General features: G+C 55.1%; 1 protein-coding gene across 10 annotated transcripts in view; it reads left to right on the forward strand.

The window, feature by feature from the left end:
* Positions 1-4,175: 4,175 nt before the first annotated feature.
* Positions 4,176-17,408, forward strand: part of PARP6 (poly(ADP-ribose) polymerase family member 6) — a 50,868-nt gene continuing 37,635 nt past the window's right edge. For all 10 annotated transcript variants that reach the window (XM_030578399.1, XM_030578400.1, XM_030578401.1 and 7 more), the window contains exons 1-2: positions 4,176-4,261; positions 14,130-14,384. In XM_030578399.1, the coding sequence (XP_030434259.1) occupies positions 14,382-14,384 (3 nt within the window). In that variant the 5' untranslated portion in view covers positions 4,176-4,261; positions 14,130-14,381. The remainder of the gene's footprint in view (positions 4,262-14,129; positions 14,385-17,408) is intronic.

The following is a 17,408-nucleotide window of genomic DNA, read 5'->3' on the forward strand; positions in this document are numbered from 1 at the left end:
GAGCCTGAAGGCTGCCAAGCCCTGCCCCCTACCATCACAAGCACCCCCTCACAAACTTGTCTAGCTGTTCCCATCTGGGGGTGTGTCTGTGGCCTGGGTGAAATGAGTTTGCTGGGTCTCAGTCCAGCTCCCAGGGACACTTGACAAAACTTTCACTGTGATTAGCACTAGCTGGCATCCTCAGCAGCAAGGTGAGGCACTGGAGGGGCCATGGAGGCTGCACTGTCCTCTCTGCCATAGGGGTGGTTCCCCTGCTTCAGCTCAGGACAGGGGCATGTGGCTGGAGAAGCTTTCATTGAGCTGTCCCTACTCTGTGCATAAAGAGGTCTCCAGAGCTGTCAAAATGTACTCAGTTGTTGTCTGTATTGTGTGGCCCCACCTTCACCTGAGGGGGGTGGGCCTTTCATTTTCTTTGGCTCCACCCACCAGATTAGCTGACATCTGTCACCAGCTGGAAACGTCATTGGCCTCCACATTCCTCCCCTTGATTATTTCCTGTCATGCCTCCCTCAGGCCCCCTGGTTTCAGCAGTCTACCAGCTCTGAGATGGGGAGCAGTGGGCATGGGAAGGACTTGTCTTCTCAAGGAAATGTGGCTCAGTCCCCTTCCTAGGCATCCTAAACTGTTGTTGTCATGACTCAGCAGCCTACTCACTGGGTGTGGGGGCTGATGCAGGGCTATGGGGGTCTGAATGCCAGTCACTGCTTCCTGGAAAGGAAGGGAGGAGCGTTTCTAACTGAATCATCCAGTGCATTCGCTAGGCTTTGCAGGGTTCCAGAACCGCACTGCAGTCTGAGCCTCCTCTGTCTGCCAGGAATGGATCTCAGCCCACCAAACTTCCAAATTAGAACACAGCAAAAGTCAGCCCCAAAAGAGCACCCCCCCACGTGCCTTCCCAGTCTAGGGAAGACAATCGGCCTCCCTCAGGCAAAAGCCAGAGGCCACCATTTAAAAAAGCAGCCACTGCTTCATTTCTGGGATTGCAGCTTGTGACTCCTTGGCTCTGATTTTCAGATGTGCTCAGCCCCTTGAACAATCAGTCTCCAGGTGTCTCAAGCTGGCACCCGAAGTCAGTGGCTGCTTTTGAAAACGCACCAGCGTGACCAGGAAAAACCTTGCAAGTGGCCTGAAGGTCACAGATTGGGTGGACCAGTGGTTAGGCCACTAGCCTAGGACTTGAAGACCTGGGCTCAAATCTCTGCTGAGTCACAGACTCTCTGTGTGACCTGGGGCAAATCATCTAGTCTCTCTGTGCCTCCGTTCCTAGTCTGTAAAATGAGGCTTGTAGCTCCTACATTAAAGATTGTGAGGTGCTCATGTACTACAGGCCTGGGGGCCAGACCATAGCAGAAATAAACTGGTCTTAGTAGGCTAATAGGGGAAAGGAATTCCAGAGCAGGAGATCCCCACTCTGGAGATGGGGCCTATGGAAAGCAGCAACCTTAGAACCAAACCTTGCTGGGTTTGCTAGCTTGAAGCTGACGCTGCCAGAAACAAACAGGGAGTTAGCGAAATCTGCATCAAGAGCACGGAACACCACTGATGCTGGACAGCCCCAGTGGGGGAAGTGTCTGAAGGGTCTTTGTGAAGGGGTAACCCCCTCCCACACAATGCAAAGCAGGTTAAAGTAGGTTGATTAACCTGATAGGCCACTGAATTCCCCTCAGCTGTGGCTTAAGTAGCCCCTGATTGATGATGGAGCTCAGCTGAGAAGGGACAGGCAGGGCTAGGACAAAGCCAGGAAGTTGGCAGCAGAAAGGGCCTGCAGACAGGGAGCCTGTGGCCACTCTCTGGATGTTAGAGATGGAAGGAAGCCCAGGGAGCCAGTAGAAACCCCAGGGGATCCAGCTCCTGAAGGAAGGAAGGATTTATTTAGATGGATGGTGAAGCAAAAGCCTGAGAGAGGTGGAGTAGGAAATGGCCCAGGGAAATAGCAGGAAGGTGGGGCATTGCAGACATTAGCTACTGATTAGAGAGTCCTGAGCTGGAACCTGGAGTGGAGTGTGGGCCTGGGTTCCCCCACCAGCTGCTGGGGAAGTGGCACAGACTGGGCAGTGTAGCAGAAAATTGCCAGGGACAGGTTGTCCAATGGAACTTTGATATCCCAGAAGTGGAGGACCAGAGTGACATGGCTGAAGGGCTGTGCCATGAAGAGAGAGCACCCAATTTGCTGAGAGAGAGAGAGAAGCAGCAGGGCATGTGAATGAGTGACAGAAGGGGGTGCTGGACTTTGAAGAAGATAATCCCCAGAGTAGCCATGAGGAGGGGCCCTAGCAGTGAGTGTACTCCATTACAGTCTTCAAAGGCAGCTGTAGGTAGCACACATCACAGTTATCCAGCCTGGCCGTGACAGAGGCCTAGACAGTTGTGGGGACGTCCATATTTGAGCAGAAGCATTTCAACCACCTACCCAGGTTCCGAAGGATAAAAGTACTCCAGGCTACTGCTGCTACATGAAAGTCCAGGTGTAGCCAGGGATGTGAAAGGGCCACCAGTTGTGACCCTCGCTAACAAAAGCTGGAGAGAGGCCCTTAGTAGCGTGAGGGGACAGCACCTTTGTCAGAGCTAGCAGGTTGTTCCCCCAGACTCCCAGCATCACTTTTCTCCTGTCTGATCTGAACTACAGCCAGACTCTAGGAAAACAGATGGCATGGCCTGGGTTTGATGGGAGTGGAATGTGGACTTGTTTTGTCATCAGCTTGCTGACAGCACCTCCCCAGCAGCCTCACAGACTGTGAGTGGGTGACAGGTGAGAACCCTGAGGAACACCATCCCCAATACTCTGGGAGTGCCCTGGGGAAGTACGAGTCACAGGCCAAAGCCACTGACCCTCTGGGACCTCCCTGAGAGCCAGTTGTCTGTGATTCCATCCAGGGGCTGCAGGTAGGACCACAGCACTGCCTGCCCATCAGCAGGGGTCCTCCTCCATCCCCTGGAGAAGCTCCCTGACCAGTGAGACAAGTACAGTCTCTACCATACCCTGGCATCAAGCCAGGCAGGACCAGAGGATCCTAGGTGGTGCCACAGCTGTCCTGATACAACTTCCTTAATAACCTTTCCCACAGGAGGAAGGTCAGAGGCTGGACTGCAGTGATGAGGCTGTCAGCCCTGGGAGATGGCTTGCTTGGGGGAAGCTAGCACTTGGCCCTCCTGGGCAGAGGTCATAACTGTTTGCTAGCAAAGATCTGCCCTGCCCGTCTCACCACTTTACCTAGCTAGGAGGGGCACTGTTCCATCCCACAGGTTGGAGGCTGCAGACCTTCAATTACCTCCTGGCTCTGCCCCAGTAAAACTGGCCCGGGGTGTGTGGGGACCAGCATTTGCTCTCTGCTAGAAATTGGACAATCTGGTCTGAACCTGAGCAGCCTTCTCAACAAAGCAATCGGGAAATTCCTCCAAGCGAGGACATGCTGCCTTGGTTCCCAAGGAGAGGCAGGCTGGGCTGGGTCACCTTGTCCCCTGGAACAAGCCTTCCGACTCGGGACCTTACGGTCAGTAGGGTGGAAGAAACAAAGACTGACTTAGCCTTCATCATAATCACCACAGCACAGGGCCTTCGAAAGTCACCAGGCCACAGCTGGGCAGGTGGGTGAACTATGAGGGTGGCAGAGAGGGAAAGGACATTTAAGAATCCTGGTCAAGCGTGAGAAGCTGGCTATAATTGCCACTTGCAGTGCAGTGCTCTCCCCTCAAGAGATCTGGCACCCAGCCCGATCCATCTGTGAGGGTAGGGCAGCACAGTGAGTCTGCAGGACAGACCTTGGGGTAGGGAGTTGGGTCATCTCCTGTGTCTTATGCTGCACCAGGGCCAGGGTGAGCTTGTGGGCTTTCTGTGCTGCACTGAGATGGTAGGTGGGGGGCTCGGCCTACAGATGCATGGACATCCGATGCACTAGATGCGTGTGGGTGAACGTGTGTGAGCTTTCTGCATCCCTGCCTCCAGCCCAACAGCACTCTCCTGCTCACTGAGCCGAAAGCATCACATGACTCCAGCCCGGAGCGGCACTGAGCATGGGCGAAGCCATCTGGGCTGCTGTGCTGTGCTCTGTTAAGTGAAACAACAAAGCCAGGAGGAGCAGCCAGACGACAAGCCTTTTGTTTTCTTCCACTCAGCCTCCTCAGCCTCCGTTTTTTCCGCTCCCCTGCAGAGAGAGGCCAGCCATCTCCAGCCCTGATCCCTGGCACCCAGCAGTGCTTCCTCACCAGCCTGGCAGCCTCCCAGGGCATTCACGGCTGCAGGGACTTGGCCGAAGGAATCACCGTGAGTATCGAGGCCTGGCGGTGGCTGGAGCTGGGGCTGGGTAGGTGGGAGAGCAAGCTGCACTGCCTGTCACTGAGTGGGGCAGGGAGGAGGGTGAGGTAGCCACAGATGTGGAATGCCCTGCTCAACCCCCTGGCTCTGGCAGGTGCTGCTGAATTGACAAGCCCTTCAACTCAGGACACTGCCTGTTGTGTTGGGGCTGGGAGGGGGCAGGAGCCAGCTAGGTGAAAGAGGTGGTTTTCTGCTCATTCCCTCACCCCACATCTCAATGCCTTCTGCCGACATAGGCCTTGGTGAGGCGCTCGAGTCCTAGTCTGGCTGTGGGAGTCCCTGCTGTACAGCCCAGGGTAGCAGGGGGGCAGGGCTGTGGTCAGGGGAAGGGTCCTGCCAGCAGGCCTGGGGTGGGCCAGAATTGGCCATCTTGCCCTAGAGGCCATTGCTGATGAGCGTGGGATTTCAGCTCAGGTTCTTCTGCTTCTAGGGGCTGCAGCGGAGTGCGTCCAGGTGGGCCCAGCAGTCCTGTTCAGGCTCCGTTCCCCCACACCACCTGCTCATAGGTCTGTTCCAGGTGGGCCCAGGGATCTTGGAAGGTTCAGTTCTGCCCTAGGGCTGTTCCTCCCAGGCACAGGAACCCTGTTCAGGGTCTTCTGCTCCTGTGCCCAGGAGCTGCCTGAGGTGGCTTTTCTCTGCCAGGTAGCACCCGGAGCAGGCTGTGCACAGGCAGAAGGATCCTGTGAGGATATTCTGCTTGTTGCCAGGAGCAAGGGGAACAGCCTGCAGCCCCTGGCATGGCTGGCAGCGGGGAGCAGGCCCAGGTCCCTCACTGAACTATGTCAGTGTCTGAGACAGAGTCGCTGCAGCCCTGCCTGGGTGCTGTTTAAAGGGCTGCTGCCACACTTGGCGATAAAATCCTAGGAGGAGATCCATCCCCATGGAGTACTGTTGTGTCAGTGAGGGTGGGTTTGGAGCAGGGCCAACGCCTTCTGGGTCATATCCCTAGGCAGGCTGGAAATACTGTTGAGGCCAGGGGTTGACTCCTGTCTGATGGAAGTGCAGCAACATCATCCTCGGGTTTTGTCCTGATCCCCACTGCAGTGGGGCAATGCTGTGCTGATCCCTGCTGGGTAAGGAGGGGGAGACCCTACAGAGCAAAGGAGAGCCAAAACGTCACTAAATCCATGATTCTGCTGGTGGGAAGTTATCCAACCCTGCCTCTCCCAGCAGGAGGCGCTGCAGGACACAGTGCAGGCCACTGGCTGTGAAGGGTTGTGGGCAGAGTCCCCCTCTCTTACAGGTGGAGTTGCCCTGGCTGTGGGTTGCGTGACACAGATTCAGCGAGGGGAGCCCTGCCTTCTGTTATGTACGAGCCCTATCTGCCTTGTGCCAGCCCTGCCTGCAGGCAGCAACTCAGGAGTGCCAATTGGGCAAGAGTTTGCCCCACTTTAGTGGTGAGCTGCCCCTACAGAGCAACCTATCTGGCGCTGATCAGGGGTTAGTGCTCGCGCTGTCTGCTGAGGGAGAATGAAGCCAACTTGTATTGGGCTGGGCACCTCTGCCCGGGACCCTTATGCCACCCTCTGTATTGTTCCATACTAAGTGGATTGAAGCACTGGCAGAGCCTGTCGGTTGGCACCCTTTGCCACCTTAGCAGCTTCCTGCTCCTTCTACCCTTGTGTGTGGGAGAGTTTTATACTCCGTCCGCCCAGCCCAGAGCCTGGAGGTGGCAGTTGGGTCGTTGCACCGGGCCGCCCTCACCTTCTGGGATAGATCCAGCTCCTGCTTTTCCAGGTGTCCCTTGCTTCTTTGAAAAACACTCACAGGCTGACAAAGGGGAGAGAGAGGCAGGAGAGGCCTGCTTCCCTACTGCAAAGATTCCTAGCCATGGGGTGTGGGGTACAGGGCTTGGTACACCTCTGGGCCACATCTGTCTCTCTGAGCAGGAAGGAGTCATTCTAGGGAATTCCCCCCACACCCCTGAAAATAGAGAAAAGGCCTGGTAGCTGCAGCGTTAAACAGCTTCCCGGGATGGTGGTAGACTTGGAGTGGTTCAGACAAGATTAGCTGTGTTTTCAAAAGACGTGCTTTAATCCGTCTTCTCAGCAAAGTTCTGCAGTCTGTGTGCACGAGTGCGGGGGGTGAGGCTGAAAGGTCTGTGGTCCCTTCTGGTTGGAATATGTGATTTCCTGTTCATCCCCTTCCGTCATGGGCCTTGGGGAGAATGTGATTGCCCATATTGCCCTTACCATGCTCCCAACACTTGCTGTGGTACATTAGGATGATGAGCATGATCAAATTTCATACTTCAGGCTTGACCGCCTGCAGGGGTCAGGAAGGATCCCCGGATGCACAATTGACCAGTTATGTTCTGTGTGGGTTTTTTTGCCTTCTGAAGCATTGGAGATGGGACACTGGTTGGGGTGGACCACAGCTGTGTGGTGCTCCAGAGAATCCTCTGTTTTACATGTTGAGCTAGTACATCTTGCTCACATGCTCAGGGTTCAACTGATTGCCAGATTTGGGGTCAGGAAAGGTTTTTTCCCCAGGGTTGATTAGTAGGAACCTGAAGAGAGGGTCTTCGCTTCCTCTATAGCATGTGGTGCTGGTCAGCTGCTGGGATCAGCTGGGCATGTCTCACCTAATAGGTTCCCTGCCATTGCAGGGTCCTGGGGCATAGGTGGCTCCTCCATCTGTCCTGTTTTCTGCCTGTGGCACACAATAGCTTAGCTGGACTAAAGCAATTCAGTTCTCAGGAGACTAAAGTCTCTGGGCTTTATCTCAGGGTTTCTAGGGAAATGCGGCAATTACATTTCCCCCAGTTTGTTTATGAGAATGTGATGTGGGACTGGGTCAAAGCCTTGCTAAAATCCTGAGATGTCAAGGAGTCTCAGTATAACTATCTGCCCGCTGCTTGGTCATCGAAGGTCAGCAGGGAGGACTCAGCCAGTTATCTCACTCCTCGGACATCTCCCTTCTCCCAAGGGCAGGATAGCTTGTCTCCCCTTGAACTGGGGGAGAGCTCCAGGGAGACACCAACCTTCTGGAGAACCAAAGTGGGTGCTTCCCTCCAGCTGGCCCTGCTGCACCATCCTGCATGGTGTTTGGGGTTGGTGAAAGTTGGGCGAGGTAACTGTCATCCTGGCCGCCCAGCCACACAGGAGCTCATAGGACAGTTCTCTCAGATAGGAAAAACCTGGGCCTGACATGGCAATAGCTGCTAAAATCTGGCAGTTTATTCTAATGTCCCTTGGATTTGCTCCAGGCCTTAACTGATGGCTTGGTGAGGGCAGGATGCCCTGGGGTTACACCTGGGTGTCAGAAAGGAAGGGGTTTCCCTTAGGATTCAGATATGTCTGCAAGACTTGTACGCAGCTTGACATACATACGTACGTTCTCTGCCGTACCCCACGTCGGTGCTTGAGTTAAAGAGCAGGGCCTAGATCCTTAAAGGTATTTTAGCACCGAACTCCCATTGACTTTCCGGGGAATTAAGTGTCTAAAGACCTTTGAGGATCCAACCTTTGCTCGTCCAAGGGCAGCATTGCAGTCTGGCGAGCTCTAAGCATTCAAAAATCACAAGTCAGGCCTCCAAAAATCATGAGATGAGCTTAAAAATCATGAGCCCTTTAAAACAATACAGCAGGGGTTCTTTTTAGTTTGCCTTCTCCATTCTGAGCCTTTAGGCTGCACTTGTTTCATGTTTTCAAGCTTTTCTCTGCAATCATAAGGACTAGAAACTTCCTGTATTTGAACAGAAAGTTGGGATTCTCCTGGATCTGTGCTAGGAGCTGCACAGGCACAGAGCAACAGACAGTCTCTACCACAAGGAGCTCCCAATCAGAATAGGCAAGACAAAGGGTGGGACAGGAAACAGCTGCAAAGAGACGAAGTGGGTTTCCTAGGGTGCCACAGCATTGCATGCTGGGCTATGAAGTCTCTGCAGTTTGTGCTTCTCTATTAACTACGAGGGCATCTGCAATCAGAGGTATTGTGGCCTAGTGGTTAGAGCTTTTCACTGAGAGATGGGAGTCTCCTGTCTCCTAGCCCAGGTCCTTGACCACCAGATCACACTGCCTCCTGGATGGCAGGGGCCCTCATGTTTACACCAGAGGGCAGCCTGCAGAGACTCCAGGTCCCAACACACTCTGAACAAAACAAGCTGGAGCATTGCCATTTCCGCACGTCCTGGTCTGTTAAGAGAAGGGTGCTCCATGGGCCAGGCCCCACTTTTCCCACTCTGGTTGAAAGGCAGCCCTAAGGGGCTGGGGCAAGGAGAGGAAGGAACCAGCCCACCTGCATCAGGGTAGCTGGGGTGGCCCTAGCCCCCAGCCCCAGGCAGAAGGTCTGGGGCCCAGTTCTGAGAGCAGCTGGAATCCCTGTGCGATCTCTTGTCTTCCCACCCTGCACAGTGAAGTAAGAACGCGGCTGAGACAGGGACTAAATGAAGTCACCAGGGTTTGTCTATCACTGCTCAGCGGTGCCGGACCATTGTACCCATCAGATGGTGGTGGGCTCCTGGGAAATGATTGGTGTGGCCAGTTCAGTTTCTGGTGGCTGGGTGCCCACTCTGCCTGCTTCCGCCCTGCCTGGAGGGGATCCTCTGTCAGGAACTCTCCCCTGTCACAAGGAAACCGCTCCTGGCTCAGGTTGTTAAGGAACACTTCAGTGAAGATGAAGAGATGTGCCTGGGGGCTCACAGGGAATCTGTGACAGAGCTGGGAGTTGTGCCCAGGTCTCTTGGAGCATCACCAAGACAGGAGATTGTCTTAGAATGATCCATGCTGAGGTCTCTCTTCGCCTCTTGGTTTTTGCCCTTGGGACATGTTTTCCAGCTTTTCTCAGCATCCCCCAGGGCTAGAAACTCTTGGATGTACTTGAAAGCCCAGATTCTCAACCTGTGAGGCCAGGAACTGGGGCTCTGTGAAAACCACCAATGATTCCAAGCATCACCCTAAAATCATGGGGGTTGGCAACACAGCTCTGGAGCCCCTTGTCAGTGCCCTGCTCCCTGAGCCCCCTTCTTCCCTCCAGCCACAGTGGGGAGCAATGGGTTTTGAGAAGGGCTAGACTGCAGCAGCAGGCTCCCCTCCCTAGGGCTGGGCTGAAAGGAGCCCCGATGCTGAGGTGGGTGGGGAAGTATCTAGTCAGCGAGCCCTTTGCCACAGCATGCGCCCAGCCAGCACTTAGGCTGGCCCTGTGCAGTACCATGGCAGCATGCTGGCTAGGAGCCTCAGTGCTCTGTGCCCAGCAGCCCCAGTAAAGAACTCCTTTAACACACTCCCCATCTTTCCTCCATCATCCTGCTGCGGCTCTGGGCCGGCCAGTCCCCTGGTTGCCACTGGAGAGTTGTTGTACCCACAAGGGGCTGCATAGGAAGCCTTGCCCTCTCCCGTCCCAGCCATGCCCCTTTTCGCGTGGTGTGTGGCATGAAGGCTCCATGCCCCTGGAGGATTCCTCTTGCGCTGGTGTGCTCCTCCCAGGGTGGGCCAAGCTGGCTTTACCCAATGACACTGTGTCCTTATAGGACTTGGGTGGTATCCCTTTAAATAGCCTGTGAGCCCTCTAGTGGCGCTCACAGTATTCTCCACTTTCAGCCATGTGTACATGGAGGTGGGCTCGCAGGGTGCTGTTAGTGCCCATGGGCTTTCTGCGTCATCACTGCCCCAAAGCTGTGTTGGTGCAGAGCTGAGGCTGACAGACTGTGGCTCCTGCCTTGCCAGGACATTGAGTGCCCCTGAGCGTAACCCTCTGAAAAGCAGAGACACAGGATTGGGGGACACACCAGCCACCACCCATCACCTTAACTCTGCCCGATGGAGGTGACTAGAGCCCCTGGGGATATGCTGCTACCTGCTTGCTAGGCTGTGTGAGTTCTGAAAGGGTTAAAGGCCCTGCATGCTGGCAGGGGGTCCCCATGCACTTGGCTCGGCATTGCAGAGGATTTAAAAGAAATCCTGGCTTGTCCCTTGCTCTCACGCCCCGGCCCAGCCCCACTGCCCTGGTAGGGCCCTGCAGATTCCCCCAGCCATACTGTTCTATCGAGGGCCAGGCCCCTCCAGCTGTGTGCAGTGCCATGGCTCCTGCCACAAGCCATCAGAGCTGCTCTGGCCGGCAAGGTGTCTCCTACCCCAGCCTCTGTTGGGTCTAGCAGGAAGATCATAGAGCTCACTGCCCCATGGCCTGAGTCTCAGTGCCATCAGAAATTTCCCTCCTGCAGGCTGGTGCTCAGAGAGGGCACCCGGCAACATTCCCAGCATGCAAAGAGCCACAATCAGAACCCACAGCGGATCGCAGGCTGCCAGCCCAGCTCTGATTGCGTCCATAAACCTGGCTTCACAGTGCAGGGCTGCTGGGGGAAGGCAGGAGGGTCCCCAGGAAAGCGAGGGGCTGGCAGCTCAGCCTGAGAGAGAAAGGAGGAGGCCAGTAATGCCACCCGTGCCCAGATGTGTGCCAGCACTGGAGCTATCACTGTTCTGCCCAAAGGCATTGGCATCTCGCAGCCCATGGCTGGCATTTGCTCCACTGCAGGCAGTCAGTGGCATTTCCCTGCCCAAGCCAAGCATCATGTTCTCATCCCGGAAAAGAAATTACTCAGGGAAACCAAGCAGCGGCCCGGGGCTGCTGTTGGCGCTGGCTGAGGGAGGTCAGGTGCCATTTGTAAAGCCTAGCTCCTTGCATGGCAGAGAGGGCACGCAGGGAGGGGCTTTATTAGCTACTGTCATCTTGGGGGTCATTGATGCCCAGATCCTCTCAGGTGGGGAGCCTGCACAAACCCCAAGTCAAAGCCATAATTGCTTAGGTCTTTTTAGCTGGAAAACTGACATTTTGGCAACTTTGGAAGCTATTAATGGGCTGTGCGTAGTTAATGCTGCTCCAGGCTTGCTAGTTCTGGGGCACTGTGGGTGGGGACAGGACAGAGCTGTCCCAGCCTCGTCCGGCAGGGAGGGCCCCGTCTATGCCATTCCCATATTTTGCCAGTAGGGGGCGCTGTAGGAAAGCCAGCTGATGAGGGCTTGCAGCTGCTTCAGCCTCTGTCAATAGGGAATAGCCAAGCAATGCTGGACTGAAGGCCCAGGCTACCCCGTACAGGGGCTAATCTATGGCCCGGCTCTGTGGTATTCACAACTGTCACTTCCAATAGGAGGAGCATGGATTGTGGGTAGTGCCCACAGCTACCCCGCTGCCAGCCTCTCCCAGCAGCTCACGGCATAGCAACACAGCCATGGCTTTGCTCTTGGGCCAGTCTGTTCAGGCGACAGTCTAACCTGGGACATGAGCCAGAGCTGAGACGACGCTTTCAGTCCAGCTCCACAGGCTGGTCACTTGTTGGCATGCTCCAGCACAGGGTACCAGGCGTGGGAAGGGAAAGGGAGCCTGGAGCTTTAAGGCCACGGGTTTCTCCCCCCACCCATATGGCCTGGAGGCTGCTGACGGGGTTCTGAGAGCTGGTAAGGGGCAGGGGTCAAGGGGTGAAGTGACAGCAGCCTTGGACCCAGGAGCGGTATGGATCCCAGTTTGTTTGAGTCTGGGTGAGCTGCAGGGGTCTGGCCACTAGGGGGATACATGGAGCTGCACTTCACTCATGCAGGGGGAGCCATGGGAGCTGTCCCCAGGGGTGATGCCGTGGGCCTTCAGGGTGCAGTGGCTATGAAGGGAGCTCTCTGGTGGGTGCGGTTATGTTGGGTGCTTGGGTGACTGGTGGGTGCAGGCGTGTCTGGCGGTTGGATGGCTGCTGGGTGTGGGTGAGTCGAGTGGTTGACTGGAAGGCATGTTGGGTGGTAGGGTGATAGGTGGGTCTAGGCATATTGGGGTAAGTGGCTTGAGGGCCTGTTCCTTGGGCATTCTTTGCTATGGAAGGAATATTGCTCCTTAGCCAGATTCGTGGTTGGGGCCTCTCCTCCCACCCTGCACTGGCCCTGCAGTTTCAGCTGGCTGAGGGATTCCAAACTGCTATGTGCAATTGCTGTGTGCCATTAAACAGATGGCAAGTTCTGCCCCAGAGGTGGCTGCATTTCAGCAGAGAGGGCTGAGATTGTTTCCCAATATTGCCACATTGTCAGGACTATTACTGCAGCACTGGGGCTGGAATACCGCAGCCCTGTAGCATTGCTGCAGCTGGGTGCTCCTGCACTCTGCTAAACTGGGTAATCTCCGTAGTCGAGGTGCAGGGGCCCCTGCCTGTGGGGAGGAGTGGCTGCGTGTGCCCCCTGCTGGTTGGGCTGGGTGTTACGGGGGGAGCAGGAGGAGGCTAATGCTGCCTGCTCAGTCACGGTCTATGCATGGTGGGTTCGAACACCCTTTTCCAGCCTCTCGCTCAATAGCCGGGCCAATCCTTCTCTCCAGACCCGTGGAACCAGCCCGGGCCATCTACACACAGCCAGCCTCTCGCTTAGGTGTTCTTACCCTGGCCTCACCACCCAACATCGGCTCTCCAGAGAGTGTCTCAGAGCTGTGGGGCTGGCTGGGTTTGGCTCCTCTGTCTGGGCCTTGCCGCTTGGTGTGCAGGGTCATGGGGCTGCTCAGGTCTGACCCGGCCACCCCGTCCTGATGGCGGGGGGGCCATCTGGGCTAAGTGTGAGGGAGTGCTACTGCCATCTGTGCGCCAGGTCACAATGCCGCTCACAGCTGAGCCAAACCTTAGTGGTGCTGTGGCCTTGGAGCTCGCAACCCCCAGAGTTGGGAGCCGAGCTCTGCCAGGCCCCTGGGCTGGGCCAGGAGGGAGCGGCTGGTGTCATGTTCCCCTGTATACTACCGGCCCTTTGGTGTTCCCCCTGCCCTGCAGCTGGGTGACACCCCATCTTCCATATCCCCTGTCCTGGACACCCTGATGTTCCCTCTGCTGCATAGCCAGGCTCCTCCCCCACTGCACCCCAGCCTCTTGAGTGCCCCCAACTCCTTCCAGCCCCCCCACTTTACCCCAGAACCTAAAATGCCCCGAACCGAGGGGCCATGTGTGGGGGGTTCTGCTTTTTGGGGAACTATCAGCTTGCCAACCCTCTGCCCCCAGATCCTTCCTCCAGCTCACTGTACCCATATATCCCTCTGCCCCCCAGTTCCTTCCCCAGCCCTCCTAGAACCATTAATTAACCATTAATCCTGACTGCACCCCTCAATCTCTCCACTTCACTTTCAGGCCCTCAAATTCCCCCTATCTATTATTCTCTGCCCTCTGTGAGCTGGGTGGCTGTTTGTTTTGGCGTGTCTTGACTTGCCCCTCCCCCAGTTGCAGATGTGTGGGGTGGTCTCCAGCTATTCATATCTGGTTGAAGCATCTGGAATCTTTGCTTTGAGACCCCTTGGATGCACCTCTTGGGGTGCGTCGGGTCTGGGGGCATCTCGGGGGGTCTCTGAGGCGTAACAGGCCAGCCAGGTTTGCAGATGGGTCCTGAGCCCCAAAAGGCTGAGAATGGCTTCCCTAGCTGCTGTCACACCCTTGTGTGGGCTGGCCAGTGGAGGGCCCCTGACCCCCGCCACCTCGGCTGTCCCATGTGTCACACTCACTCCGTAGGGGTAAGGAGGGTTAAATACTTCAGAGGAAAGTTTCCTCTGCCTCTGCTGCCTGGATGCCCAGGGGACCAGCCCAGCGCCCTGAAAGAGGCTGGGCGCTTGACCTGCTGCACCCTCTTTGCCCTGTGTGTGTTCCCCGGGCACAGCAGAGTGGCATAGGCCCATATTCCTGCCATGTCAAAGTGAGCCTTCTCTTCCCCGGGCATGGGAGTGAGGCAGGATTCCTTCCTGGCCTGCAATGCAGGAGGGTGAGGGCAGGATCCCAGGCACGAGGAGTGCCAGCGGCACTGCCCAGGGGCTGAGGCACCTGTGCCACATCCCTGGTCTTGCCTCTCTGTCTGCAATCCCTGTGTTTGCTGTGCAGGGCCAGCAGTGTTTGGAGCTGCACCCGAGCCCCCGCTGCACAGCGCTGACGTAACCACGATGCTGGCTGCCTTTTAGAGGCCAGGGACTCGGTTGCCTGGAAACAGCCGAAGATACTCTCCAGCCTGGATCTCAGCCCTGACGTCAAGGCCTGACGCTGCCTGGATGCCTGGGTCGCTCTTTCCAGGCCGCCTGGTGTCATGGAGGGGAGAGGCCTAGCCTGACAGAGGAGTGCCCGGGAACCACGAAGCAAATGGTGAGCAGGGCATGGCAGAGGGATGGGCAGGCAAGCGGGAGCCCCAGCCCAGCGCAGCGACGGCCACCAGGCTGCTGCTGTGGGGGAAAGCCCAGGGATGTGGGCGTGGGAAAGCAGCATGGAGGGAAACAAGGGGCAAATGTGGGGAGGGGTCAACCCAAGGCTCATGATGCTCTGGCTCCGCCAGCTTCCCAGCACGAAGAGATGGCGCTGAGGTAGGGGAGGCACAGTCAGGGATGTTGTGGACAAGTGAGGCTGTTGGGACTCAAAGCATGAGATCAGGGGTTCCCAGATAGCAGCTGGCTTGGCAAAGGATAGCAGGACAGGGCTGTGCCCCAGCCACACAGCTGGGCATGGCTTGCCATTTGGGGTGTGGCTTCTTTGTACTTTCTTCTCTCTCTCTCTTGTTCCTCCCTCAAGGCCTCTTCCATACTGTCTTTTCTTGTGTATCTTTTTATCTTTCTGACTGTTTTCCATCTTTCTTCTTTTCATTGTTCAGTGACCAAAGCAGGTCCATCTCACTCCTCCCTTGCCGCCTGTTCTCTGTCCCCCACTCTATTTTCCTTTCCCCTTTTTAGCCTTCCTTCCTTTCTCCTAACCTGACTGTTATCTTTGAGGCTTAGGGAATCCGGCCCTTGGAATTTCTCCCTGGAGAAACTGGGCCTAGACCTGGCTCCTAATCCCAGGGTCTCTAGCAGCCACCATGAGAAGAAGAGTACCCCTATGCAGGGAGGGAATGGTGGGCTTGCAAATGTCCCAGAGCACTTGGACGGGGGCTCCTGGCTCTGAACGTATGAAGGGCCTGATTTTGCTCTGCAGTTCTCCCAAGCCTGTTTTCCCCCTCTCTAAATACAGTTGGTCTGTTCCGTGTTTGTACGGTTCCTAGCATCATGCTTCATGTCTAGGGCTCTAGGGGCTTCGGTAAATAATAATAAAATATTTGGCATGGCTTTTTTCTGCTTCCCTGGTCCATCACTGTATTGTTAATTAATAACTCTAATAATTAGTAACACATTTCTGTTAAGTAGCATCTAAAGATGCCAGCTGGGAGCAGGGCCCCATTGTGCTTGGCACTGTAAGCGAAGAGAGTAAGAGGTGGTCCCGCCCTGAAGCGTGTACAGTCCCAGTCAACAGGATAGACACAAGGTGGGGGAGGGTGTCATTGCTGACTTGCTGTATGTACTTGAGAGGGAAAACAATGCAGCCATTTCTTTAAAGGAGACCCGCACAAGGAGTGTGGCTTATGTCATTTTTGATTCCTATGTGGTGCATCCACATGGCCCCAAAGTTCATTTTATTCTATTACACTTTTTTGCTGCTTGGTTTTGCTATTTTCAAAGCTCAGGTCCTGTCTCTCCTGTTTGTCCGTCTATGGATGACAAAGAGTAAGTAGGTCCCGTGAAAGATATCACCTCATCCACCTTGTCTCTCATATAGCTTAACAAAGGAAGGTTAAAAGGTGGCTTGATTACAGCCTATATGGGGAACAAATATTTAATGAGCTCTTTGGTCTAGCAGAGGAAGGTCTAACACGATCCAATAGCTGGAAGTTGAGGTGAGACACATTCAGACTAGCAATAAAGGGTCAGTTTGTAACAGCGAGGGGAATTAACTACTGGGACAGTTTACCGAGGGTCGTGGTGGATTCTGGGAATTATTTTGGGGCAGTTCTCTGGTCTGTGCTATACGGGAGGTCAGACTAGCTGATCATAGTGGTCGATTCTCGGCTTGGAATCTGTGACTGGCAGGTGACATTACAGACACCTGGCAACATTTTCAAATGCACCTAGGTGACTTAGGAGCCTGAGTTCCATTGATTTGCATGGGGTGTAGGCTTCCAGGTGACACAGATGCTTTAAAAATGTTGCCCCTGCCCCCAATTAATGGAGAAGGGAGGTTAATTTAATGCCAGTAGTTTGCTGAGCACTCACTGGTGGTGTGCAGAGAGCTGGCTGGTCCCACGATGCCTGTTCCTCCTTGCTATTTCCAGCAGATAAATTGCATCAAAAGAAGCTAAAAATACATTGAATGTGTCCCTAATGTCATTCTTCCATGTTAGCGAACGTTGTGGCTGCCAGGGGCCTGGGAGCTGGGCTGGGCTGTGGGGAGTGTCTGTGTGACAGTCTCATGGGGGCTGATGAGAGATGAGCACAATGAAAGAACTAAAATAGAGCAGTATTAGCATGTGGCCCATGGTGGGAAAACTGGAGAGAACCCCTGGTTTCAAATGCTGGGTCTTTTGTTAACTCTCAATTCACTCAAACACCTGACAAACTGGTGGGAGAGAGGCTCTTTTGTTAAAGGTCCAACAGCCTCATCTAGCTAAGGGTTGAGTGAGTTCCCAGTCCCCATCTCTGGCTTCCCCAAGAGGGACCTCCTGCCCCATAGGGGAAATATGGCAGGCCATTCCTGAGACCCTCATATAAAAACAAGCCACACTCTCTTTCCCCTGATGGAAAACAAGCCACAATTCTGGCCTCCTATAGCCACTGGGAAGGGTCAGGAAAGGGCACAGGCCCCTTGGTAGCTGATCTGATCTGGACATGTGTGTGGAGGGGAAGCGCTATCACCGATTGGCCAATGGGATCAGGTCAGAGCTGTGCCCTGGCTCACTGCCTGGGGAGGACGGCCCAGTGGGTAGGGCACCGGAGGGGATCTCAGCAGACCTGCATTCAGTTTCCTGTTCAGCCACAAGTGACACTGCGCAAGCATCTTCCTCTCCCCAAGCCTGGGGTTTGCTAGAAGCTGGGGATGTATCAGTTGGAAGTGACAGAGGAGGAGAAATACCTGGGTGCATTGGTTGATCACAGGGTGACTGTGAGCTGTCAGTATGATGCAGCCGTGAAAAAGGCTAATGTAGTCCTAGGACGCATCAGGTGAGGTATTTCCAGTAGAGGCAGGGAGGTGTTAGTATCATTATACAAGGCACTGGTGAGACCTCATCTGGAATACTGTGTGCAATGCTCATCTCCCAGACTTAGGGAAGATGAATTCAAACTGGAACAGGTGCAGAGAAGGTCTCCC

This window comes from Gopherus evgoodei, chromosome 10 (assembly GCF_007399415.2).
Source record: "Gopherus evgoodei ecotype Sinaloan lineage chromosome 10, rGopEvg1_v1.p, whole genome shotgun sequence".
Taxonomy (NCBI): domain Eukaryota; kingdom Metazoa; phylum Chordata; order Testudines; family Testudinidae; genus Gopherus; species Gopherus evgoodei.